Genomic DNA, 26,450 nt, shown 5'->3' with positions numbered 1-26,450 from the left:
TAAAATTCTCCAATGTTTAGCAATCATTCCTACTCCCCTCCAACCAAGATAAACAATGGCTCCAAAACAAGTGGCCTTTAGTTCAGGGACAGACCCCTGAGATTGGTCTTTAGCCCAAAATCTTACAGAGTTCAATGGCCTTTTGAGGAAGCAGGAAGTTCTGAGAAGAGCTGAAAACTGGGCTCCCCTCTTCAACTCAGGTGAATGAGTATCTTGGTTTTGGCAGAGTTTGGCTTGAGGGAGTCCAACCATTCACAGTGTTACAGGAACTCAAGATAGACCTTCTGAGGGGATGAAGACAGAATACAAAGGAGAAATAAACATGTGTCTAGGACATATGCCCCTTATTTTATAGCCCCCCAGAGCCTGAAGATGCAGGGCCAGGAAGGAGCTGTTCTTCAGCACAAAATGATTCCACACGCAAGGGTTTGAAGAAGACCCTTTCAGAACCTGGAAAGGGTCCCCAGAGGCCATGGCTTTTAAAACCTGAAAGAGAAAAAGGAGAGGAGGGAATTAGCTGGTTAAACACTGAACAGTCACCAAGTGGTGGGGCCTCTGTTGGTAGTTAACTAAGGCTACGATTGGTAACTCATCTTCTGAGCAACAGAGGCTCTCTGGGAAAAGGCCCTTATAAATCAGATCCCACAAAACAGGCCTGGGATGGTGCTATGATAAGGACTGGAGACTTTGTGCCTTTGACCTCAACTCTAATTCCCAAAAAGTCTACCTGGGGAAGCAGAAGCCTGATACTAAAACCTCTGAGATTACCCCCTTGCATCATGCCCACTGCCTTTATGGCCCTATCATAACTCCAAACTTCCTTTTACTGGAACTTCAACTCCATGAGGATTGATAAGGAGAAGCTTATCTACCCATGGAACTCTGAGGACTGGCAGTAATAGGACGAAAAAGAAGGGTAGGGAGCACATGGAAAGCCAAGCTTCAGACGCTTAGATCTCATTTATGTGTGTGCCGGGTTCATGTCATGCCAACAATCTGATAGTCATGCAATCAGAACTCCTAGGTAGGGAAAGGAATTTCCCTGACCTCTGAGTCTCCTGTGACCTTAACAAATTGCTCAGCCCCTCTGAACTTCGTTCCTTTATTTGTTGAGTTAAAACACATATTATACTCCCTAATTCTGGCAAGTGATATGGATCACATGAGATAATGGATGTGAAAGTGCTTTACATTAGACAAATATAGAGGACTAAGGATGATGGTTCAGGTGGGTAAGACTGAAATAGTGATTTTGTCTAAAGGAATGAAATCCGTTAGATACTAAGGTAGCCTCTTGGCACCTGTTATAATAGCAAAAGGGAGGTTACTGGTTTCCTTAAAGACCTAAAGGATATCTTTCTACAAACTGGGAAACTGAGGCTCAGAGGCCCAAAATGTCACAGCCTAGGATTCCTAATGAATTTGATTCAAAGGCAATCTGTAAAACTACATCCTAATTTGGCTAGGGGAGAATGAAAGGAAAAAGGAAGGTGACTTAAAATCATACAAAACCTCGGAATCAAAAGGCACTAAGTTTAAATGTCATGCAATTGATAGGGTAATGAATTGAGGCATAAAGGTGAGTTCCCACCCTCTGGACCTACATAGTAGTCAAGTCCTCAAAATATCAGATCCCATAAAGAAGGCTTATATGGAACAAGGTTCTGTAATCAGTGGCAGACTACATACCTGTGGCCTCAACTTTCATCTCCAGGAAGTCTGCCTTGAGAACTGTGGATAAAGGAAGAAAGACATTTCACTAAGACTCTAGCAGTCAGGACTAGAAACACAAACCAAGGGGTTGGGGGGACCTTTCCAGGCCAGTGCCAAAGAGGTCATCTGAAAAAAGGAGAAGTGATTCTGCCTAGATGTTTCAAAGCATCTAGATCCATGCTTATAATGTTGGGCTACTTCCCTATTATCCCAGACAAGAAGACATATTTCAAGTGCCAGAACAATCCTTTGAGTACCAGACTATGGGAGGTTAGGAGGGCCCAGAGAAGTTGGCCCTAGACGACAGACTACATTTTATGATTATCTCTAATAGGAAGAAGGGTGAGGAGGTAGGCAAGTACCATGTGAAAGATGAATCTTTCTTTGTCTTGGTGACCAAACCAGCCTTTCCCAGTCTCTTGATGTGCTTCAATCAATTCTAAATTATCCTTGTCTGGATACAGCAGGGGTGAAGAGACAATCTTGGCAAAAAAAAGCCCACTATAGTATGGCCACAGCATCCTGCACAACAGCTGGACTCCAGGGCTATGTCCTCAGTCTTCTGTTTTTCTCTTGAGTCTGTTTATACCTACTCCCTGAAATGATCTTACTCCCATCCATGATTTCAATTACCACCAAATACTGGGGACCCCCACCAAAGGGCTATATTCACATTGTAGTAAATGTGAATAGCCCCCCTGGAATGGCTATACTCAACAGATTTACCCCGAAATCTATATAGGCCGAGCTCTAACTAATAGCCTAAGTTGCAGTTACCCATTGAATCTCTCTACCTGGATGTCCCACAGTGTCTTCAAAATCACTGTGTCCAAAATTGAGTACAGCAACTTTCCCATAAAACCTGCTCCTTCAAGATTATCTATTATACTATCTACTTGATTGTCGAAGTTAGACTTTTCTCTGTCTCAGTCCTTCTCCAATGTCCCTTCTTTGAAAAGTCAGTCAAGTATTAATGAGCCTATCTCAAATCTGTCACTTCTTATTCCATTCCTATTGGCAATGCCACAGGCCAGGGCTTCACCACCCCTTGCCGGGACGATTAGTCTCCCAACTGGTCTGTCTCTAGTCTTTACTCTCCCATCTGTCTTCCCCACTACCACCACAGTGATCCTTTTACAACTCAGTCAACTCAGAATATGCACTGCCATGCTTAAAAGTCTTCCCTTGCCCATGACTACAGTACAAAGACCAAACACCTTGGTTTGTCATACAAGGTTCTCATGACCTGGCCCCAATCCATCTTCCTGGTCTCACCTTCAGCTAAACCTTCCTCTTCTCATTCCCACCTTCTAGCCAAACTGGAACACTAAACACTTCTGAATCTCTTAAATAAGCTGTTCTGCCTCCCTGCAGTGTCCCCCACTCCCTTCTCTGCCTGATGAACCACCACTCATTTTCCTTTGAATTATTTTTTAAAAATTGTTGTGAGAGGGAAATAAATGAATGAGAGATATCATTCAAAGGTCAGGCTACAGTCACATATAAAAACTGGAAGCAAAAAGGGGAAGGACAGCGGTTAAACAGATCTTTATTTTATTAGAGAAGAGAGAAGAGTTGGTACCAATGAGCACAGTTGGGACTGACTGTGTGTCTAGTCTGAGGATGTTGATCAGGGGCCAGCACGTGGATGCACTGATGCAAGTGGTGGTTACAAGGTGGAGGCCTACATGGAAGGGATGCTCTCCCTAGGTGGATGCTGAGTGGGAGGAACCTGGGATTGCTTAGGATGGTGGCTAATGAAACATTGGCAGGCAGGTGCACCCACTTTGGTCTTTCTCTGAATGTGGGCTGACAAATCCCCAGCACATTGGCAATAGCTACCAATCTTTGCATATTCTCAACACCGGTTTCGCTATAGCTTCCCTATTGGAAGTTCTATTTCTTTGGTATTTATTTCTCAAATGGCTTATCCTAGGGAGAGAGGAAAAACCACCAGGAAGTAGACCTGCTCATGGATACATACCTTATTAAGAATATTAGGATGTCTATCCCTTTTTCTCTCCCTCCCTTCACTCCTTTTCTCTTTTTATTTCTCAAGGTAGACATTTGGGTAAGCCTACTTTAAAAACTTCCTCAGTGGAAATTTTTATCTTCATCTTATCAGTAAAAGAAATCTGGGGACTTGACCTTACTTTCATCCGTTCTGGTAGAATAGATGGTAAATTATTGTCTAAGGAGAATTTGGCCCAGTCTAAGGCACCCGGCGGCTCCCTGCCAAGTAGAGGCAGGATGACTTGCTGTGTAGAATCATGTCCTAGTGAGTCAGGTTCCACAGTTCTGACTAGAGGATATCAAAACTACCCCAGCTCCACTGCTGGGAAAGGCACATTGTTCTGCTTTTAACTAGCCAGCTAGAAGAGTTACACCCCTGTCACCTATCAGGAAGCAAAATTTCAAACTAACTGATATGCAACATGGAACAAACTCACAGAATCCCTGAAGGCTAAGCAATCATTTCTCTAGGTGTTTTAGTCCAAACGGTCCCAAATGACAGGCCTTGGGCAGTCTGTACCAGCAAGTGAGAAGTTTTAAAAACAAAATAATGGAAAGGAAGGAAGAGAGGGAGGGAGGAAGGGAGGGAGGGAGGGAAGAATGAAGGAAACAAAAAACTAGATTCCCAGACCTGACTCCTGGATATTCTGTTTCAGTGGGCCTAGAGGGAAGGCCACCAATCTGTGATTTTTTTTTCCCTCCAAGCTTTCCAGATGATTTGAATGTGCAGCCAGTTTGAGAACCGTTGCCTAAGTTTAATGTTTACCTTTGAAATGGGGGCCATGCTTTATGTTAGAGTGTTATAGTCTACATATCCTTGTCAGCTGCCCTTTTAGAATATTAAAATAGGTTCTAAATAAGTAAACTAATGAAAAGGTAAGACTTATATTGGATGTAAAGTTTTTGCAATACTGCTTGGTGTGCATGTGTCTTTGTGCTCATGTGTACATGCACACACGTGTGTGTTTGTGAGAGAGGAATGGAAAGAAAGAGATGGAGAAACAAGGAGGCAAAGAGACAAAAGATACAAAGTGAGAAAAAGTGTGAGAGAGACAAAAAGAGATGGAGAGAAAAAGCTGGGAAAGAGAAAGCAACAAACACAGAGAGACTTAGAGCTATAGAGAAACAAAGGGAGAGAATATAAGCGTGAACACAAATGGGATGCTCATGATGAATTTATTAAAAAATGATTTGGTCTCTCTTTGGTCACCTGTGTCTCTTACCTTCCTGTCTTCCGGGAAGCTGTTTCAAAGAACCTGGTCCTAGAAGCCACCCTGCAAACAGAAGCCAAGCAAGTCCCATGAGTTGCTCTGGAATATGTGTGAGAACCAATGACCACTGGAAAGGACAGGAAACTCTGAACCAGATGGGCCACCAATACCAGGCCCTGCCTTTGCTGACAAAGGACGTGGGTCTCAGGAGAAACCCAAGTATCAGAATGTGAAATGGTTCAGAGCCCATAGACACCCTCAAGGCCATAGCAGACACCATTTGTCCCTGTTGATGCAGAAAGGTCTTAGTATATTGCAAATTCAGGTTTTTCTTGGGGAAAATAAGTGAAATCAGTCTCGATTTCAGTTGGCATTTTGTAAATACGTTTAGCTAATTAGTTGAAGCTATAGAGGCTTTGTTCTTCTTCCCCCCCCCCCATTTTATAATTATGAAAAACAAGAGACAAAATAAAAGAGAAGACCAGGAGGTAGTATACTGAGAGGGGTCCCAGTCACCAAGAAAAGGCCAGCCAGGTTAGTTGTGGCCAAGCAAGGCTACTCCCTGAGCACTGCTGTGCTCCTATCCTAGTCGCTCGCTCTCTGGTTCCTTGGCTTTCAGCCCAGCCTCAGGAAGGCCTGCTGGATGTCAGTGCAGCTCGTACTCTGCAAGAGGCTCTTTGAGGAACCTGAGTCATTTTGAAAAATTTTGAAAAGTCATACTCTTTGCTTACTAAGAAAAAAATAGCCTCAAGCACAAGTATGATGAATAAATCCCTTCATTAGATTCCAGTAGCAATAATAAGAAAATAGGGAAAAAAAGTCCAGAGCCAAGGAAACTCAAAACAGAAGGTAATCATGTCGCCATACAGAGATCAAGGCAGCTAAGAAAAATGGGCCTCCTAGCATGTACTAAGGTTCAAAGTTTTCAGCTTTACAGAAATCTCTCAGCTTGAGTGTTGAGTGGAACACTCCAAATAGGGCTGGCCTATGATATTCCCCAAAACTCTGAAGTAAATGAAGCCCCAAGGGCTGTGCTCTGTACACCCTTAGCAGCTATATATGGTGATCCTAAGAGCATTCCTGGTAGCCTAAGACAGACCAGACCTTAGGTCAAATTTGAAGAACAACTCTACTTACACAGATGATGGGATTTCCCCTGCATTGCCAGCCACATCTTGCTTTGGTTCTGGCTTTTGGGGAGTAGCTGCCCGGCAGGGAGGGTCTGGGGGCCTCACTGGGGGACGGATGATGGTTGGCTTTTCTCCTGGAGGCCGCACTTTGCTGAAACTGTCAGCGTCCCCTGGAAGAGAGAACGGTTAGCCAGGAACTTAGATGGTTAGCCAAATAGAACACTGCTCATGAGCAGGCACCCAATATTGGTGTTACCTTGGCCACCTTCCTTAGCTCCTATTTCTACTTGGTCACTAACAACTCTGGCATTTTCTTTTGTTATTCTTCTGGCAGCTGTCCCTTCAGAAAGGCTATATTTGAACCCCAGCTCTGAAACTTCAGATACCTTGTGTGTGTTATATCAATTTCTTTAGTTATATAATCAAATAAATAATATATAATCTTACAGAGATAGTGAGAGGATGAAATTAGGTACTAATATATTTAGCACAAGGCCGGTACATAGTAGGTGCTCAGTAAATGTTTGATGATGGATTTGAGTTTGTTAAATTCATCATCACTGAAATCCAGGTCCTTTTCACTTAGGCCTTGACTATGATAGTAGTCTCCTAACTCACCTTTCTGCTTCCATATCTCTCTAGTTTCTAGGTTGGTCAGTACAAAATAAATATAAATACTTTTTTATAAGATGGTTCTGGTAGGAGTACGGTGAAACAGGGACACTCACATGTTGCTGGTGGCATCGAGAACTGGGCTTATTATATCTAGATAGCGATCAAGCATTCTGGAACAATGTGGATGAAATGTAAAATCATACATATGAGATAGTTCATACTTGTTGATCCAGTAATACCACTTTGGGGAACAAGCCCAAAGGAATTAATATAAGAGGAAAAAAAAAAAAAACATAAGAAAAAGGAATTGGCACAAAAATATGCATCTTAACAGCAAAAAGTTAGACCTAACCACAAAGGCTAAGCAGACAATGCAATTCATACAATCAATACATATTATGCATGAACTGACAAAACTTTGCACCAGTCCAAAACAAAAACATGAATATGAAATAATATTAAGTGAAAAAAAGTCCAGAAAAAGTACCCATGGATTGATAAAGACCATATTGAAATAGACATGTGGGCAACTACACAAAGGTATAGACCTTGACGTTGATACAATTTTTTCTACAACAATGTTTATAGTAAATGTAAAAACATATTAAATTGAATCAACAGAATATTGCTGTAAAATTTACTTCAAGTATTTTTACACTGCTTTTCCTCTCCTTAAAGACCTTACCAGCAGCTCTAAAATACACAAGGTAAAGTTTAAACTCCTTCACAGAAATAAAGGCCCTCCAATAGCTGGTACCAAATCACTGTCCCAGGCACTAACCTCTAGTCAAACTGGTCCCCTCACTGCCCCATTAAAGCAAGTCCTTGAGTCTTCCTTCTAAAGTGAAACAAGAGTCTAGAGTTGTGCAGACCTGGATTTAGGACCTTGTTCTGATACTTCCAAGTTGTGGGGCCCTGGACAGTTACCTCATGTCTTTGACTGTTCTTCATCTGAGACATGGGTATAACAATCCCTCTTTACAAGGTGATTTTAGGGACTAAATTAGATGTCCTATAGACAGTACCTAACATACAGTAGGGTAAGTGTCAGACTCTGTCCTGCTTCTTGCCCTATATGTGCCCCTATTCTCACGTCTCATCTGTATTGTAACCATCCAATAAGACCCACCTCAAATCTCATCCCTCTGAACACCCTAGCAGGCAGACATAATTTCCACCAACGCAAACGTTCACGAAGTGCTTATATATTATTGTGTATTTTTTAATTCATCCATCTAGCCATTCCAGTGAGGGAGATAGATATGAACAGAGATAATTATAATACACTCTGATTGGTGTTCTAATAAATGAATAAACAAAACACTGTTCACGTGCACACATATAAATTCTGTCCCCCCCCCCCCATTTAGTCTGTATCTTACATTTCTGAACATGCCATTCTCCATAGGAACAGGCTAGGTATACAGAATCGCAGGGAAAAAAAAAAGCCAGAAACCAACCAAAATGATAATAATAGACCAATTTCCCTAACACATGTTATACTGTTCAAAGCACTCTCCAAGTTGATAACTATCTGATGTTCATAATAAGCTTGGGGGTGAAAAATATTAATACATAGTTCTTATCATCCCCATTTTACAGAGAAGGAAAGTGAGGTTCAGAAAGGTAAACTGACTCACCCACAACAATATGGGTAACTGAGTGGCAGAGTGAAGAATGGAATCCATATCTCCTGTTTCCACATCCACTATTTTCCCCAATGTTTGCTGTTTTGTTGTTAGTAATATAAAAATTATAAACAATAATAATAGTGGTAATGGTAATAACATAATACTGGAGAAAATTTTAGCTACTTTTTACTGAACGCCTGTTGTATTCCAGGAACTATGACACTGTACTCAGTGCTTTATGCACATTTTCTCATGTAACATTGGTCATATCCTGGAAAGTAGAAATCATTATCCGTGTTTTACAACTGAGGAAACAGAGACTCAGAAGTGAAAAGTAACTTCACAGTTGATCAGCAATAGCTCAAGGTCCATCTGATTTCTGAAAACCATGTAGTCCCAACTACCAGTGGTTTTCAATCCTGCTTACACATTAAGAACATGCAAGGAGTTTTAGAACTATACAAAAGCTGGACCCCTGGCCGGGCGCGGTGGCTCACGCCTGTAATCCTAGCACTCTGGGAGGCCGAGGCGGGTGGATCGCTCAAGGTCAGGAGTTCGAGACCAGCCTGAGCAAGAGCGAGACCCCGTCTCTACTAAAAATAGAAAAAAAATTATATGGACAACTAAAAATATATATATAGAAAAATTAGCCGGGCATGGTGGCGCATGCCCGTAGTCCCAGCTACTCGGGAGGCTGAGGCAGGAGGATCGCTTGAGCCCAGGAGTTTGAGGTTGCTGTGAGCTAGGCTGACGCCACGGCACTCACTCTAGCCTGGGCAACAAAGTGAGACTCTGTCTCAAAAAAATAAAAATAAAAAAAAAAGCTGGACCCCACCCTGAGATCCTAGTTTAATTGACTGGAGTGGGACATGGGCATGGCTATTTTCAAAAGCTCCTCGAGTGATGCTATGTGCAGCCAGGGATGAGGACCACTAGGCCACATGGTGCTGCTTCCACAGCACAGCCCACAGACTACCAGAGCTGAGAATGCTGTCCCATTTCTACTAGTCACTAGAAAGGGAGTCGAACAGGAATGGTAAGCTGAACCGTCAGGGCCAGAAAACATTTCTACCTGAAGCCATGTCCATCCCAGGGCTATCAATTCCCTTAATGAGTGAACCAGATGACATCCTCAAAATAAGAACCTTATTCGCTCCCAAGTTACAGCCACATCCAAATGGACATCAACCTAGGGCCTTGGAAAACAAACATCATTAACCTTGTGTCCGCTGAGGTCCTTTACTGCGACCTCCAAATGATGTTTCATTACAAGTCAAGCTCTGAAGTAGCAGCAGACGCTTTTCTTGGCTAAAAGATTCCAATGTTGGTTTCTCCTGCTTCTAATTTGCCTCAGTCACAGTTAAGCCATAATTGTCAAATTGGTGAGGCAGGGAGGGAAGAGTCATGTAACTGGGAGTCAAGAAACCTCAATTCTAGTCTTAATACTAAAACTAACTTGCTGTGTGACCCTCATATCACTTCCTTACCAGTACAATATTGGACTACACTGTTTTATAGTTGAATGAATCTGCGTGCAGACCTTTCTCTCTCTCCGTGCTGACTTTTATGTGCTGCTTTTAGAGTACTCTAGAAGCCATCCTTGACCAGACACTTAACCAGCTTTTTTTATTTTTTAACAATTTCCCTAAGAGCTAGAATTAACCAGCTTTAAAATAAAAATCTCTCTCTCTCTGAAACCTAAATTGAAAGGTATTCAATATAGAGCTTTCATGCCGAACCTTATGCACTCACAAGGAATACAGACAAATGATCCAAAATGGAGCTTAAAACTGAGCTGGGAAGAGAAGTTATGCACATGGAAAATAAGTGTGACTATGATAGCTCAGAATCCACATTAGAGGACCAAATTTGGGTGCCAAAAGAAGTGAGGTAAGGAAGAGTGCCCTGGGGCAGGACTGTCAGAAGGCTTGGTGGACAGAATGAGACTTGAGCTAGAATCCATCCTCGTCCCTTCGCCTCAACGATGGCTCACCTCTTTCTAGGTGTTTGGCATGGTAAGGGATAGGCCAAGGGTGGAAAATGCAGCTCTGAGCTCTTCCATGCCATCTACACTTTAGGCTTGAGGGTCCTCATAGGCTCCAGAATGCAGAAGAGTACACATTCCTATCTTCCATGCCTGCCATTTCCTGAGAGGTTGTTACCTAGTGACACTACCACTTCTTAAACCTTATGCTTTGTATACCTAATCTAACTTAATCCCTACAAAAAAACTTGCCTTCAATGGTAGTATTGTCCCACAGTTGAGAAAACTGGCTCAAAGAAGCAAAGCTGACCTAACTAAGATCATGCAGATAGTAATAGCCTCCTATAAAAGCAAAACAACTGCTACCATTTACTGAGTACTCATGACGTGCCAGGAACATAGATGCCTCACTTCATTGTTACAGCAGTCTTATGGGCACAATTATTATCTTCATTATACAAATGAAAAAACTAAGGCTCAGAGAAGTTGTGACTTGCCCAGTGTCCCACAGCTGGGAAGAGGCAGAGCCAGGATTCAAACTCACATCTGGGAGACTCTGAAGTCTGGGCTTTTAACCATTAAGCCTCTTGAGACAACGGTTTTTCTAACAAACTGTACTTTCTTTTAGTTTCTTTTCAACCTTGGTCTATAACCTGGCTTTTACTATAAACTTGATCTCCCAATCCAGCCCAACCTGTCCCCCCCGCCCCATTCTCAGTTAAATGACCATACCCAAGGAATCTTAGCATTTACAGATTTTGTGGGACCTGATGGTCATCAGTATTTGACCTTAAGCAACTTTCTTTTCCACCTTTCTATATATCCATCTATACTCAGCCTGAAGGCACAAAGTATGGGGAGGATGTTTCCTCATGTAGATTACCCCAGTTTCCTAGAATTATCTCTTTCTTTCTATGGCACTCCTCCATGCTCGCCTTAAAGCCTTTCTGCTTGTTTAGCCATTATTTATCCTGGTAAAACAATTTGGAGTTAGGCTCCAAGAAAGGCAGACAATAAAAACCAAACAGTAGATTATTAAAGCATAATGAGTCCAAACAAGAATATGTGGATAATGGCCAGCAACTCCCATTACTGCAAAAGCAAGTCTGTTCCTAATAATTTCAGAGTGGATGCAAATGCTACTCATAGCATTAGTCACCCTAGTGGAGGACTGATGCCTCTGACTGAGCAAGGCCTCCCAAGCATCCTTCCTCCAAGCCCAGGAGCATGGCATGAGATGCAGTCTTTTCTTTCCAGTCATGACAGAGGAAAGGAGCTAAGAAGGGGTCCTAAGCCCAAATGTCATAAGGTCCCAGACTATGGCATGCTCTCCACTTTTATCTCAATACCTCAGCTAAAATGAAGGGCTCCTTGCTCCATGTTCCTACTAGTATTTATTCTTACCCCCACTATAATATGGATCACAGTGGGTTGGGAGGGGTTGCCTGTAGGGCAGCTTCACCACGAATCTTTGGAAGTCAGGGATGATGACCTAACATCTTTGCCTCTTCCATTGCATAGCACTATGCCTGAATAAATAAGCAAATACATGTAAGTAGATGGGATATAGCCCTCCTCCCTCTTCATTTCCCAAAGGAAAGTCTTAAGTTCCTCTGTGGAAGTTACATACTTGCCCTTTGCAAAGCCAGGACTGGAAAGAGGAAGTAACATCAAATAAAGGAAGAAAAATGGACTTATATAATTTTGCACTCCCAAAAGTGAGTGGTTCTTATAAAAATAGAAAGAGGAAGGTGGCCAAAGCAGGAGAAGAAATAGGAAGTGTGGTATAAAGAAAAAGAGTCCTGATCTTGGACTCTTGGTTTAAGCCTCATGTGTGCACCTTACAAGCTGGGTTACTGTGGGCAAATTATTTCATGTCTGTAAGGCTCTGTTTCTCCATCTGTGAAACGAGGAGAGTAAAATCTACCTCACAGGCCTATCTCAATGATTAGATGCAAGAGAAGAAGCAAAAGTATCCAGCTCCATGTCTGGAACAGAAAAGGACCCCTGACAAAAAAATACTGATTTTACTGAAAACCTATCATAGAAGAAAGCAATTTAACATGCTCCAAAGCCCTGAACAACAGAGCTGAAATGGTGTAACAACTGTAAGGTGCAGAGTGGGTCAGCTGAGGTGACGGTCCCCTCCATCTGATACTGCCATTCAAGCTGCTGGCCAGCACCAGGAACTAACAAGTATCAATTATAGCTCAGGGTCAGAGCTGTTTGTAGCTTTTGCTTAATTGATAACTGTTCTCATGTTGGGGAATCCACCATGGAGCAGCAGCCAAAATGAGGAGGGAGGAAGGGTGGATGGGTAAGGTTCAAAGAGGCAACTACACCAGAGCATTGGCTAATTCTCCACCAAAGCCGAAACCACCGCAGTTCTGCTTTCTGTAGCCAAGGCTGGAGGCGTGGGTCTTTGAAAAAAAAGCTGCATCATGCCATCCTGTTGCTAACTGATCGAAGGCAGAAAACAAAGCCAGGTAACGCTGTGGCCCAGATTTAGATAGTCAGGCTGATACTGGACAAGTCAGATCAGTACTTAAATTAACCGAGACCATTAGATCAGAGCACCTGCCGCCAGAAGCCTGGGGCAGGACTATGGAGGAAGAGGAAGATAGGAGTGCCACTGAGATTGAACAGCAGAAGATGGTGAAGGAGGAACTGATAGGGAGGGAGGGCTAAGTTACTGTGTGTGCTGAACTGATAGGATCTGGCTGATCTCAAGGCTTGGCCACAGGCAAGGCAAATTTTACTGTGATGAGTATAAGCTGAGTTACCCAACTTGCCACCAGACTGACACAAAAGTCAATATACAACTTGTAAACTGATGTTTACATAGAAGTTTGGCCTTTCTTGGCTACTTCTCAGAAGATGCAAATTTTAGGGAGGGGAGGGACAGGGTGAGAGAATCCGTAGCACATTTTGAATGCTGATTATGTGCTAGACATTTTACACATTATTTCTTTAAATCTTAGCGGTAATTCTATCAGGTGAGCTGTTTTTCCATTTTATAGATCTAGAAAGCAGGGTGCAATGAGGCTAAATAGCGTAACTGTGCTCACATAGATGCATCAGGAGATTAAGCCAGATAATTCAGAGTCAATTACTTGTGGAAATTGTACTGGAACCCCCTATAGAATAGCTTTTACTAAACTATACTCTGAGACAATGCCATCAGTACATACTCAGGTTGTTATATGAGACAATCCACGACAGAAACTTTTCCCTGGCCTCAAAAATAGAAGAGTTATGCTTTACTTCAACAACTGGCTTGTTTTTACCTTAAGAACTTGAAATTATATAACCATTGAGGTTTCCTTTGTTTTCTCTAGAAAGTTTATGCCCAAATTTGTGACACTGCTCCAGCAAGTGTGTCAGGCTTCAGGGCAAACATTTTGTATACCAATTCCACTCCTGCCAATTCCCTACTATCCTAACTTTTTCCCCTCACTCCAGGCATCATTTTTTCTTACCTGTACTCTAGAATCTATATGTCAAAGGTCACCAAAATTTTTCTGTAAAGGGTCAGATAGTTAATACTTTAGGTTTTGCAGATGAAAGGTACCAGTTACTGCTACTCAATTCTGTTGTAATGTGAAAATCCCCCAGATAAATGTAAACGAAGGAGTGTGGTTATGGAAATTTGAATTACATGTCATTTTCATGTGTCATGAAACATTATTTTTCTTTTTGCTTTTTCCAAATATTTAAAAAGGTAAAAAACATTCTTAGCTGGCAGGTAGGCCATATAAAAAGGGGCAACGGGCCCAATCTGGCCCACAGTCCATAATTTGCCAAGGTCTGATCTAAGCTTTAAGAGGGTCCTTGTATGTTTTACTCATTTCCATGTCCTCAAGCACCTAGAATAGGGCCAGGTACACAGTCAGTATTTGAAAAATATTTGTTGGATAAATTATTCTTACCATTTCTAAGTTGTTATATTTTGCTATAGTGTGAAATGCCTTAAATCCTTTTTAGAACAGGACAAGATATAAACACACAAGGCACATTTATAGGTCATCTATAATGGCTACAAAGTAAAGGAGCCAAGATTTAGATCCAAGCCTTGTCTGATGCCTAAGTCCATATGTTTTACATTATAGCATACTATCTTTATAGAATTATGTCCCCCAAAACACCCCTCTGGAATAGCCCCAAACTCCTAACTTGAGTCTCTATGTGTAGTAGCCAATTAAATTTGCAGAGGTCAGCCAAATCTTGAATTTGCAATAATTTCAAAAGTCCAGAGTTTTGAGGAAGTTGTGCCCCTTTGTCCCTATTGCTCCCAAACTGCAAAGTGAGAATGAGAGAACAATGGTTCACAGATTCAAAGCTTTTTATAAGAAGGTAAAATGTCTTAGTGCAAAGAACATAGACTTTGGCACTTGCCAGATACGGAAAGATTTAGATCCCAGCTTTGCCAGTTACTAGCTGTGATCCTAGTGCCAGGTACATAGTACAGTAAAGTGCCAGGCAAATAGCAGATACTTAATAAATAGGAACAGTAGCAATAATATTAATAAATATATATAACTCATCATTATTTATTTATTCCACAAATAACAAGTGCCTTCCATGTGCCAGCCCGGAATTGTTTTAGGCACTTGGGATATAGAGGTTAAAAAAAAAAAAAAATCCCTGCCCATAGTGAGCTTACATTCTAGTGATTATTATGAATGGTTTTTATGGTCTTATAATTCCAATATTAGTGGCATTAAACTGGAACAGATTTCCACTTAAATATATCGCCGATCTCAGAATGATCTCAAGGTTTAAAGTATTTGTGTTCACTTCTGGTTCCCAAGGGATTCCCAAAGACTTACCATCCTTATGGTGAGCCAGGGGCCGGGGAGCTGGTCTCTTTATGTGGAAAGAGGGCGTCTTGGTGGGCCCAGACCCTGGCATGGGTCCATTGGTGGCCTTTGGGGTGGCCTTGGTCCCTCCATCCTGTAGCCTAGAAACCAACTTCCCCACATCCACCTCGGGGCAGGGCTCCAACTTGCCATCTGAAACAGGCCTGCTTGGGGACTTCCTCCCAGGATCAGCTTCCCCACTCCTCTGAATAGGTAGTTTAGGGTGTTGTGGTGGCTTGAGGGGTTCTATGCTGCCAGGGATAGTACCATTGGGTGTTTGATGTTGGATTTCATCTGGAAAAAGTTGGAGCAAAGAGGGAAGATTAATGATAATCTTTGAAATGTTTTTATTTTGACATGTGCATATATACTTAATGTTGAAAATGTGCACATATTTTTCAAAGGAGGTATCACTGTGGCATAAATCAAATATATCGCACAAAATCATACTCTACCCTCCCCAGTTCATGTGGAGCCACTGGTCCCATCCAAATAAGGAATTCAGTTCATGATCCGAGTACAATTTTCACCATCACAATTCAATAAACCACAATAAATCAACATGCTTTATTCAAAGGAATACGTAATTCAAAAGGGACTCAGAGTCCCCAATCAATTGCATATTCTATTTTTTTAAATAAAGACATCAGTTAATTCTTAACTATTTCCCTCAAAAGTAATGTGTTAAAGTCTCTCAAATTTCAAGTTAATAAACAAAACAGAATTTAACTTCTTTCTCCATCCCAGGAAAGAAATTCCCAACTAGCCACTTTTCTTCCCCCAGCTTTTGTGGACTACAATTTCCTGTGATATTAGTACATTGTTTCAGTGTTTCTGAATCTTACTTAAGGCTTTTGAGACCCTGACAAGAACCAGGGACCCTATCCCTAGAGAAATTAACCTATACGAATACAGTCAACATTTTGAAAACTAATTTTAAGTTATTCAAAAAGCCACTTGATGCTGTCAATGAACCAAAGATTGAGAATGTATGGAAATTGTTACCTTTCTTAAGAATAGAAAACATAGATCAGAGTATAGTGGTTATGAGCATAAGTTCTAGCCAGCAAATGAAACCTGAGAGATGTTACCAACCAATTGTAATACGTGGATCCTATTTGGGTCCTGATTTTTTTTAAATGAAATAATAGAATTTGGACACTGACTAGATAGTTGTTCTTAAGGCATCACTGTTTTGTTCTCATTTTTCTTAGGTGTGATGACGGTACTGTGGTTTTGCTTTAAAGAATCCTCATCTTTTAGAGATATATATTAAAACATTTACAGATGAAATGATATGATGTCTGAATTGAGAGAGTGGGTCGGGATACAGATGAAACAAGACTGGGCATGTGTTGGTAAATGTTAAAATGTGGGGGTTCCTTACATGTGTGTTTATCATTGAAACTATCCATAACAAACTGTTAAGAGAATGCAGGCTCTGGAACCAAGTGGCCAGGTCTGAATCTCAGTTTTGCTTCTTATCAACTGTGAGACCATGGACAAGTTCCCTATTCTCTCTATGCCTCTATTTTCTCCTCAGTAAAATGGGCATAATAAAGAGTACCCGTCTCATGAGGTTGTAGTAAGGATGACAGGAGATGGTATATTTACTTCAGTGCCTGGTACATAACGGACACTCAATAATTGGTAGCTATTATTTATGCTATTATGTAGCAAGTAGGCAGTAGACAAGAGTTTCCATGTGACAAGTCTTGCTGTAAAGACATTTTTCTCCCAGAGTTTTCTTCTCCTTGGGAATCTATCACCAACTGCTGCTGCCACCACCAAAGGGACTGGAACCAAGGGAAGTTCCCCTACTCTGGTCGTAAGGTAGGTATATAGCCCTTGTTTGATTAAGCCTGACACAACTTCAATAGTACTGCAGCAGTCAAACAAAACATTACCAAAGGCTCACAAATAATGGCAGGGAGATAAGTACAACAGTGCCATGAAACTATTAGGTTGGTGCAAAAGTAACTGTGGTTTGGGACCGTGAATTTTAAATCATTATAAGTAGGCTCAAACATATCTTTGTTAATCAAAATAGGAACCATTACAATCAACATATTTTTGCCAACCTAGAAATAAGTTTATTTATTCTCGTAGTGTAAAAATCCATGCTTCGGGATTTGAGGAACTCTTGGAAAGCATTTTCTGCATCCTGCTGGTTGTGGAAACATCTTCCCTGCAAAAAGTTGTCGAGATGCTTGAAGGAGTGGTAGTTGGTTGGTGAGAGGTCAGGTGAATATGGTGGATGAGACAAAACTTCGTAGCCCTGTTTGTTCAACTTTTGAAGCATTGGTTGTGCTACTTGTGGTCGAGCGTTGTCGTGGAGAAGAACTGGTCCCTTTCTGTTGACCAATGCCGACTGCAGGCTTCGCAATTTTTAGTACATCTCATGGATTTGCTGAGCATACTTCTCAGATGTAATGTTTTCACTGGGATTCAGAAAGCTATAGTGGATCAGGCTGGCAGCAGACCACCAAACAGTGACCATGACAATTTTTTTGGTGCAAGTTTGAGCTTCTTCTCAGTCCAAACACTGAGCTGGTCATCGTATACGATCCACTTTTTGTTGCACATCACAATCCGATCAAGAAATGGTTTGCTGTTGTTGCGTATAAGAAGAGAAGACAACACTTAAAAATGATGATTTTCTTGATTTTTGGTCAGCTCATGAGGCACCCACTTATCGAGCTTTTATACCTTTCCAATTTGCTTCAAATGCCGAACAACCACACAATGGTCAACGTTGAGTTCTTCGGCAACTTCCCATGTAGTTGTAAGAGGATCAGCTTCAGTGATTGCTCTCAATTGGTCATTGTCAATTTCTGATGGCCGGCCACTGAGCTCCTCATGTTCAAGACTCTCATCTCCTTTGCAAAACTTCTTGAACCACCACTGCACTGTATGTTTGTTAGCAGTTCCAGGGCCAAATGTGTCATAGATGTTGTGAGTTGTCTCCACTGCTTTACGACCCATTTTGAACTCCAATAAGAAAATTGCTCGAATTTGCTTTTTGTCTAACATCATTTCCATAGTCTAAATAGCAAACATTACTATTAAGTCATTAGCAAAAAAAAACATAAAGCGAGAAATGCGCATTAAAATGATGTATAACATAACCACATTTATTTAAGAATGTATTCCAATATCATATGGCAAATTTCAACAATGCTAAAACTGCAATTACTTTTGCACAAACCTAATAGATCACTTGGCTTCTGGGACAGGCCTTGTGGCAGAGGCCACCTTTAAACATCCAGTACTCAGGGGTAACCGCAAGCACATCTACCCTTTCTGAAAAATGAAGTAGACGGTGACATGAATTCTTTCTCCCAAATGCTTTTGCCCAACATTTCAGTTGCATGTTCCTGTCTGAACACTTGTTTCTTCCAGTGGAGAGATCCTAGGAAATTCCATCCCTTCTCTCCTTTAGGGGAGACAACAGGGATTGCCTGTGTCCTACAGGCTATAATAGTATAATCACCACCTCAATACAGTGTTAATAAGTCCAATCTTTATAAAAGAGATTCACGTACACAGTCTCAGAAAAGCTACCTTCCTCTAGTGGTAGAAGCTACCTTCCACTCAGGAAAGAATATTCTCCTAGCTCAGGAAAATAGGATATGGAATGACAGGAGCAATGGTGACTTTGGAGATAGGCCTTTCTGTCAGGGTAATCATTTCCAGTTCTTGGGTGTGCTGAATAAAAATAATAATAGTGGCAATGGTAATAATAATGACAATGATAATAATCATAACAAATACCATTATTTGAACACTTACTCTGTGCCAGTCCCTATTCTAAATGCTTTGCATGGATTATCTCATATAATCCTCAAAACAACTCTATAAAGTAGTAAACCCTTATTAGCCCCATTTTACAAATAAGGACTCTAAGGCACAGACTGATTCAATGTCACAAAGCTAGAAAGTGGCAGAGCAGGTTTCAAATATTCAAGTCTGTCTCCAGAGTCCAGACTCTTTCTGAAGAAAGAATTCATTGCTCTTGTCAGGTAATAAGAGTTTAGTGCTATCCCCTTTCCTTAACCAGCCATCCATTTCCATAGGAAAACACACAGACCAGACTCAGAAACTGCAAAGAACTTGAGGAGAATCAGAATCAGACTGGGAGGCCTCACAAATAGGCACGTGGCCAAGCCTGAAACTGGAGCCTCTCCTCTATGTGTGGGTAAATAGTGGGGAGAAGTTTGAGGGGTTGCGCATGAGTCAAGCAGGAGAAATATTTATAATACAAGTAGAATCATCCAAATAAGTGCTATAAGGAAGACAGTACTAATACTATCTGGAAAGGATGTCTTATAAAAGAGGTAACATTTGAGCTGGGCCTTGAAGGATTGCAATAAGTGGAGAAAAGGGGAAAGGACATTTCAAAAAACAACTCAGAGGAATGAAAGATCATGGTTTGTCTAAGAATATGTAAAAAATAACAATAATAAACAAATAAAAAGTTTAGTTTAGCTTAAGCACAGGAGCCAAATTTAGATGAAAGAAGTGGGTAGCTGGAGATGATGTTTTAAGATAGGTTAGGGCTATATCATGGAGGCTGTGAATGCCATGCTCAGGAATATGAACTTTTTTTTTTTTTTTCCCTGAGACAGAGTCTCACTCTGTTGCCCGGGCTAGAGTGCCGTGGCATCAGCCTAGCTCACAGCAACCTCAAACTCCTGGGCTCAAGTGATCCTACTGCCTCACCCTCCCAAGTAGCTGGGACTATAGGGCATGCGCCACCAAGCCTGGCTAATTTTTTCTATATATTTTTAGTTGTCCATAGAATTTCTTTCTATTTTTTTAGCAGAGACGGGGTCTTGCTCTTGTTCAGGCTGGTCTCGAACTCCTGAGCTCAAACGATCCGCCTGCCTGGGCCACCCAAGGAATATGAACTTTATTTTTGGGCTGCAAAGGACAATGACTTTAGGGGGTGGGGCAAGGCAAAGAAGTGCCATTATCAAATATGTGTTTTTGGGATATCACTTTGTGTTTATTATGAAAAGTTGATTGGACCACAGAGACTAAGGTAGGGAGACCACCTCGGGGACTGCTAATGAAAAGAATCTAAATTGGAATAGAAGCAGCAGAGATGGATTCTAGAGAGGTTAAAAAGGTGGAATAGAAAGGGCTTAGATGTGGGGGTGTGAATAATTCATGACGATGGCAGAAGGAGTCACGAAAATACCATAACATATACGAAGGCAGCCGGGTGTGGAGGCTCATGCCTGTAATTCCAGCACTTTAGGAGGCTGAAGCAGGAGGCTTGCTTGAGGCCAGGAGTTTGAGACCAAGCCCAGGCAATACATGGAGACCCTGTCTCTACAAAAAATAATAAAATATGCCAAGTGTGTTAACATGTGTCTATAGGAAGGCTGAGGCAAGAGGGTCGCTTGAGCCCAGGAGTTTGAGGCTATAGTGAGCTATAATCTTGCCACTTCATTCCAACGTTGGCAACAGAGCTGGACTCTGTCTCTTAAAAAAAAGGGGAGGGTGGATAACAAATTTGGGGGTAAGATAATGGTTGATACTGGTAAAGAATAGTGTTTGAGTGAAGGATTGGCTCCGTCTTAGAACAGTGTTCAGACAGGCTACAGTAAGTATAATATGTTAGTTATTACAGACAAATGAGCTTTGGAATAAGATATATGAATTCATATTGCTGTTCTGTCATTTGGTAGCTGTGTTAATTGGGAAAACTACTCACCCTCTCTGAGCTTCCAATGACTTCATTAGAAAATAGAGCTCAAATACCTACCTTATATAGGAGTTTTGAAGATTAAATGAGATTATGGATTCATACCCCCTAGAATCAAAAAGACAGACTGTACTAAATGTTGGTGAGGATATGGAGAAATTGGAACCCTCATCCATTGTTGGTGGGAAAGTAAAATGGTGAAGCTACTTTGGAAAACAGCCTGGCAATTCTTGAAAAGTTTAAATGTACAGTGACCATGTGATCCAGTAATTTCAGGACCAGGTATATACCCAAGATAATTGAAAATAGACATCCATACAAAAACTTGTCAATCAATGTTCATAACAGCATTATTCATAATAACCAAAGTTAAATACAATCCAACTGTCCATCGACTAATGAACGGATAAATACATTGTGGTATATCCATACAATGGAATATTATTCAGACATAAAGAATGAACTACTGATACATGCTACAACACTGATGAACCTTGAAAACATGCTAAGAGAAATAAGCCAGGCACAAAAGAACACATGTTGTATGATTCCATTTACATGAAATGTCCAGAACAGGCAAATCTGTAGAGACAGAAAGGAGATTACTAATTGTCATAGGTTGGGGGTGAATTGGAAGATATGGGATTTCTTATGGGGGTGAAAAAAACGTTCTAGAATAAGATGCTTGCACAAAATATACTAAAACCACTGAATTTTACACTTTAAAAGGGTGAATGTTATGGCATATTAATTAAATTTTTTTAAAAAGTTAAAAATAAAAAAATAATCGTCTAGATTGGGTGATCCCATTGGTGATCTTCTGGAATAAAGCCCTCATCACACAGAGGGGAAAACTGGGGTCCAGAGAGGGGACGTGACTAGCTCAACTTACTAAGCAGGCTAGTGGCCAAGATGAAATTAGACCATAGGTCAAATGAAACCCAATTCATTTATTTATTGTACTATGTGCTAGATACTGCACTGGTGCTAGAAAGTATACAAAAATGTTTATACTGAAATAGAGTTTGTATTTAGGGAGACTGTATATAAACAAACAAATTCATCCCATTAAAATAAGATGATGGTACAGCAGAGTAGGTATTCAATGTTCTCTTCCACTTTCTCTTAAATGTCAGCTCACCTCCTCTATGAAAGAGGTGATCCCTTTATCTTCATCATTCCTTATACATAAATTCATTCTTTCTAGAAATATTTAACAAACACATGAAATATGTACCAGGAGTTGTTCTAGGAACTGGTGATAAAATAGATCTTACATTCTAATGGGAAAGACAGATAATAAATAGCATTATAACAGGTGATATGAATAGCATAAATCAGTGTAAAGAGATAGAGAGTGACTGGAGGAGGAGAAAGAACTATTGAAGTAGAGTGCTCAGAAAAGGTCTCTACAAGGCCATGACACTGACCAGAGATCTGAATGTAGGAGCGAGCCTTATGGAAGTTCTGTAGGAAGAATGTTTAGGGCTAAGAGAACAGAAAATGTAAAGGCCCTTATGTACGTTTGACACATATAAGGAACAGCAAGAGCAATAAGATTAGAGCACACAAATCAAAGGAGACAGAGAGAAAGTGAAGTTCAGAAATGAAAGTCAGAAAGACAAGCAAGGGTCATATAATATAGAATAAAATGTAAATTTTATTCTAAACATGAAGAGACATCGCTGAAAATTTGGGACAGAGGGAGTGATGTGATCTGATTTTTTTAAGGATGTACATTTTACTGGCTGCTGCAAAGAATGTATTATAGGCAGGCAAGAAGGCAAACAAGGACACCAGGTAAGGGATGATAGTGGTTCAACCATCACAGTAGGATTTACCAAATAATGGGCATGTAGAGCTGACAGGCATTGCTGATGGATCAGATGTGAGGGAAAAGGGAAAAAGAGTAATCAAGGATGATTCCAAAGTTCTTGACCATAGCACTTGGGTAATTGGGCCTGCCAATTACTTATATGGGGGAGATCAGAGTAGGAGCAGGTTAAGGAGAAGTAGAGAATCAAGAGTTGCGTTTTGCACATTTTAAATTTCACATGCCCATGAGTCATTCAAGGAGAACCGTTGAGCAGGGAGATGGAGATGGCAATAGATGGGGCAGATATCAGTCCTAGAGATATAAATTTGGAAATCGACTTCAGCGTTTAAATGATATTTAGAACCATATGACTTAATAGGATCACACAGGAAAAGAACAAAGAGAAGAGGGCTGAGAAAAAGCTCTGGGGCATCCCAACATGTAAGGGAGACTGAGATGGATTGTCTAGTGAGGTAGGAAAGTTTGGTGTCCTGAAAGCCAAGTGAATTAAGTCTTTCAAGAAGGAGGAGTTGGTCAACTGTGTCAAATGCTACTAATAAACTGAGTATGATGAGAGCAGTGGAGTGGCTATTTGGTGTGGCAACATGGAGATTATTGATAACCTTGACAAAAGTGGTCTCAGTGGAATAGTAGGGACACAGACCCATTTAGATGGGTATAGGCTCCATACCAGCAATTACTCCATTGAATGGCATTTATGTGTGTTCATATATCTATGTCTCCTTTTATATTGCAAGGCCAGAGAATGTGTCTTAATTTCAACTAGCACCTAGCACAGTACCTGACACATGGGAGTCACTCAATCCAGATTAGCTGTACTTGACGTTAAAATCTCAGAACATTCAGAAAGCATCTTGCACGCTCATTTCAATGTATTTGGGGCATAAGATATGAGAATATCTTGGATCCTTTACTCACCTTGTAAGGGACCGTGGGAGCTCCCTTTACACTATCCACCTCCAAAGAACTAATTTCCTGTCTGAATACAAACTACAAACCTCGCTTCCCCCTGGCTGCTTTTAAGCCTAGGAGGCAGGAAAGGTCTACCTTTGTATGGAGAAAGATGGCCACACCTCCACTTCTGCCCATCAATATCATGTTTGTGTCTAATTGCCACTCACTCAGTACTGACCTTCGCTTTCATCCAGGGAAGAAGTATAGAAAACCGTCCTTTCCCGCAGCAAGCGCTTTGAAATCGTGATTGGTTTGTGCCTTCTTGCTGTCACCCGAGGTGGAGGCACTGGGGGTGCAGCACTTTCTTCAGGTGGACCTAAATAGATCTGTGGAGGGAGGAAGAAGATATCAGGGGAACAATTAAATCAAATTTTTGTCTTCCTAATGCTACCCACCAGTTGATGCCTGCCAGCCTTATATCTAGAGCTAGCAACATGAATAGTAATATGAGTAAAGGAATTTGGTGGGAACTTTCTTAAACCACTCCAGTTGCTCAAAAGTGTTTAGTTATTTCCTATCATGCCCAAGGCAAAGGACATGAAACTTCTCAGCACAGAGGAAAGAATACAGACAAAAGACTGCAACATCAGGCCTGCATTTTCCACTTAATTCCTGGGAGACCTTAGGCAACTTACCTCCTTTTCTGAGCCTCGGCGTTCTCATTTGTAACATGAGGATAGCACCACCTACTTCACAGGATGTGATAAGAATCAAGTGAAAAGGGTGTCCAGGTACACTGTATGGAGGAGGATGGGGTGTGGAAGGAGACTAAACACACCTACATGCACATATACACACGTGCACTCAATACTTCTGAAAGGATACCAAAGAATCTGGTTACATTGCTTGTCTCAAGGCAAGAATAATGATCAGCTGGAGAAAAGAGGAAGGAAAACTTATTTTTCCCGCCTATATCATTTTGTTCTTTTAAAATTCAATACCTAGATACATCACCTATTCAAAAAACATAGAAGTAAAATAAAATTAAAAAGCAAAAACAAAGTGCCTTGGATGCTATAAGGAATGCTGTAAGCATGAAGGGGGAGCTGTGATTAGAATTTTTATATAGTGTTTCATATGTACGTAAGGGTTTTCCACTCTCTGGGAAGACTGACCTTTCAAGCCAGAATGTATACACTTCAGGATAGCCCACTTATGTGGCGAAGAAGGAAGGGGATCCCTGTCCAGACAGTGAGAACAACAAAATCAACCCCACTGATGAGTATAAAGAGAAATGTCAGAACTGAACATCCTATCAGGCAAAGGTCAAAATAAGCTACAAAGTCATGGAAATTACAAGGTTGGGAACACAAGACAGGCCTGTGGAAAAGGTACACAATGATAAGGAATAATACATGAAAAATCACAAGCTATGAGTATATTTCTCTGACATAGTAGCAAGCAGATGAGCATTGAGACCATAAAGTTCAAGGTCATATTCCCGGTTCCACCACTGTTAATAATGCTATTCTGAAGAGTTACCATTTTGGGAGCTTCTGCTCAGACACTGTAGTACTTGTTACAGATATTCCTTGCTATTCATCAAATACACTAGCCTTTTGCATTATTTCTTATACTTGGATTGCCTTTTCTCCAGATATCTATATTGCTTGCTCTATGAATTCCTCCAGGATGCTAGTTAAATACACCCTTCTCATCACTAAGGCCTTCCAGGTTAATGTATCTAAAACTTTGACATGCTTCCCTCCATTCACCACTCCTATCTCCCTTTCCTGTTTAATTTTTTTCTCTTCACCATTTCTTATCACTTTCTAATACAGTATATATTTTACTTATTTTGTTTGTTGTCTGTCTCCCAACTAGATTTGAAGATATATGGAAATATGTTTGTCAAGTATCACTCCTCTATCTCCAGCACCTAGAAGAGTGCCTAGAATTGTAGGGTTAAAAGACAAACGCATTTAAAATTCTTTTATAAAAGGCAAAATTGTCCCCTGAAAAGATTAACAGCTACTTCTTATTCTAGCCAACATAGGGCAAGAGAGACTAGTTTTACTCTTTCAGCCTTAAACAACTGGAAAAAATAAAACAAACAAAAACTAGGAAAAACACATGCAACGATGGTTTTCAAGGCACTGTAAATCCAGCAGTGAAGGACAGTGATCCCTGAGAGACAGGAAAAACAAACAAGGTGAGCCCTACGAATGTCCAGCTTACCGCCTGGAGAGAGTTTTGCAGGCCATAGTGCAAAAAGAGAAACCCAGGTAAAGCCCAGCAGCCTCCCTCAAGATATGAGTTGGGAGTATGGGGAAGAAAAGGAAGCAAGAGTTTGCAAGGCAGAGTACCAGAGAGGAGATAGATACATATGTACATTAAAAACTTTAAAATACTGCTGAGAAAAATTAAGAAAACCTGAATAGAGATGTATTAATATTTGTTCACAGGTAGGAAGACTCAATATTGTTAATATGCAAACTCTCCCAAAATTGATCTATAGATTGAACACAACCCCAATACCAGTAAGCTTGTGTTAATACATAGAAATTGACAAGCTGATCCAAAAATTTATAGGGAAATGAAAAGGACCTATAGTAGCCAAAACAATCTTGAAAAATAAAAAGAAAAGTTAGAGGGCTGACACTACGTCATTTCTAGTCTTATAATGTTAGAAGAATTAAGACAGTGTGGCATTGGTGTCAAGATTAGACAATGGAACAGAAAGTCAAGAAATAGACCCACACACATATAGATAATTGATTTTATTTTTTACAAGGGCAATTAAGTGGATAAAGGAAAGCAATGATGCTGGAATAATGGGATATCTATATG

At 40.8% G+C, this 26,450-nt stretch overlaps 1 protein-coding gene across 1 annotated transcript in view; it reads right to left on the bottom strand.

Annotated features, from left to right (window-relative positions):
* Nucleotides 1-1,697: 1,697 nt before the first annotated feature.
* The window catches only part of OPHN1 (oligophrenin 1), a 310,055-nt gene continuing 285,302 nt past the window's right edge, over nt 1,698-26,450 (bottom strand). The window contains exons 19-23 of the mRNA XM_069463584.1: nt 23,839-23,986; nt 15,127-15,450; nt 6,075-6,237; nt 4,950-5,000; nt 1,698-1,731 (exon numbers count right to left, since the gene is read on the bottom strand). Coding sequence (XP_069319685.1) covers nt 1,698-1,731; nt 4,950-5,000; nt 6,075-6,237; nt 15,127-15,450; nt 23,839-23,986 — 720 coding nt within the window. The remainder of the gene's footprint in view (nt 1,732-4,949; nt 5,001-6,074; nt 6,238-15,126; nt 15,451-23,838; nt 23,987-26,450) is intronic.

Source organism: Eulemur rufifrons, chromosome 30 (assembly GCF_041146395.1).
Source record: "Eulemur rufifrons isolate Redbay chromosome 30, OSU_ERuf_1, whole genome shotgun sequence".
In the NCBI taxonomy this organism is placed as follows: domain Eukaryota; kingdom Metazoa; phylum Chordata; class Mammalia; order Primates; family Lemuridae; genus Eulemur; species Eulemur rufifrons.
Note: the sequence above shows the minus strand (reverse complement) of the source record. Positions and strands in the feature narration are given on the sequence as shown.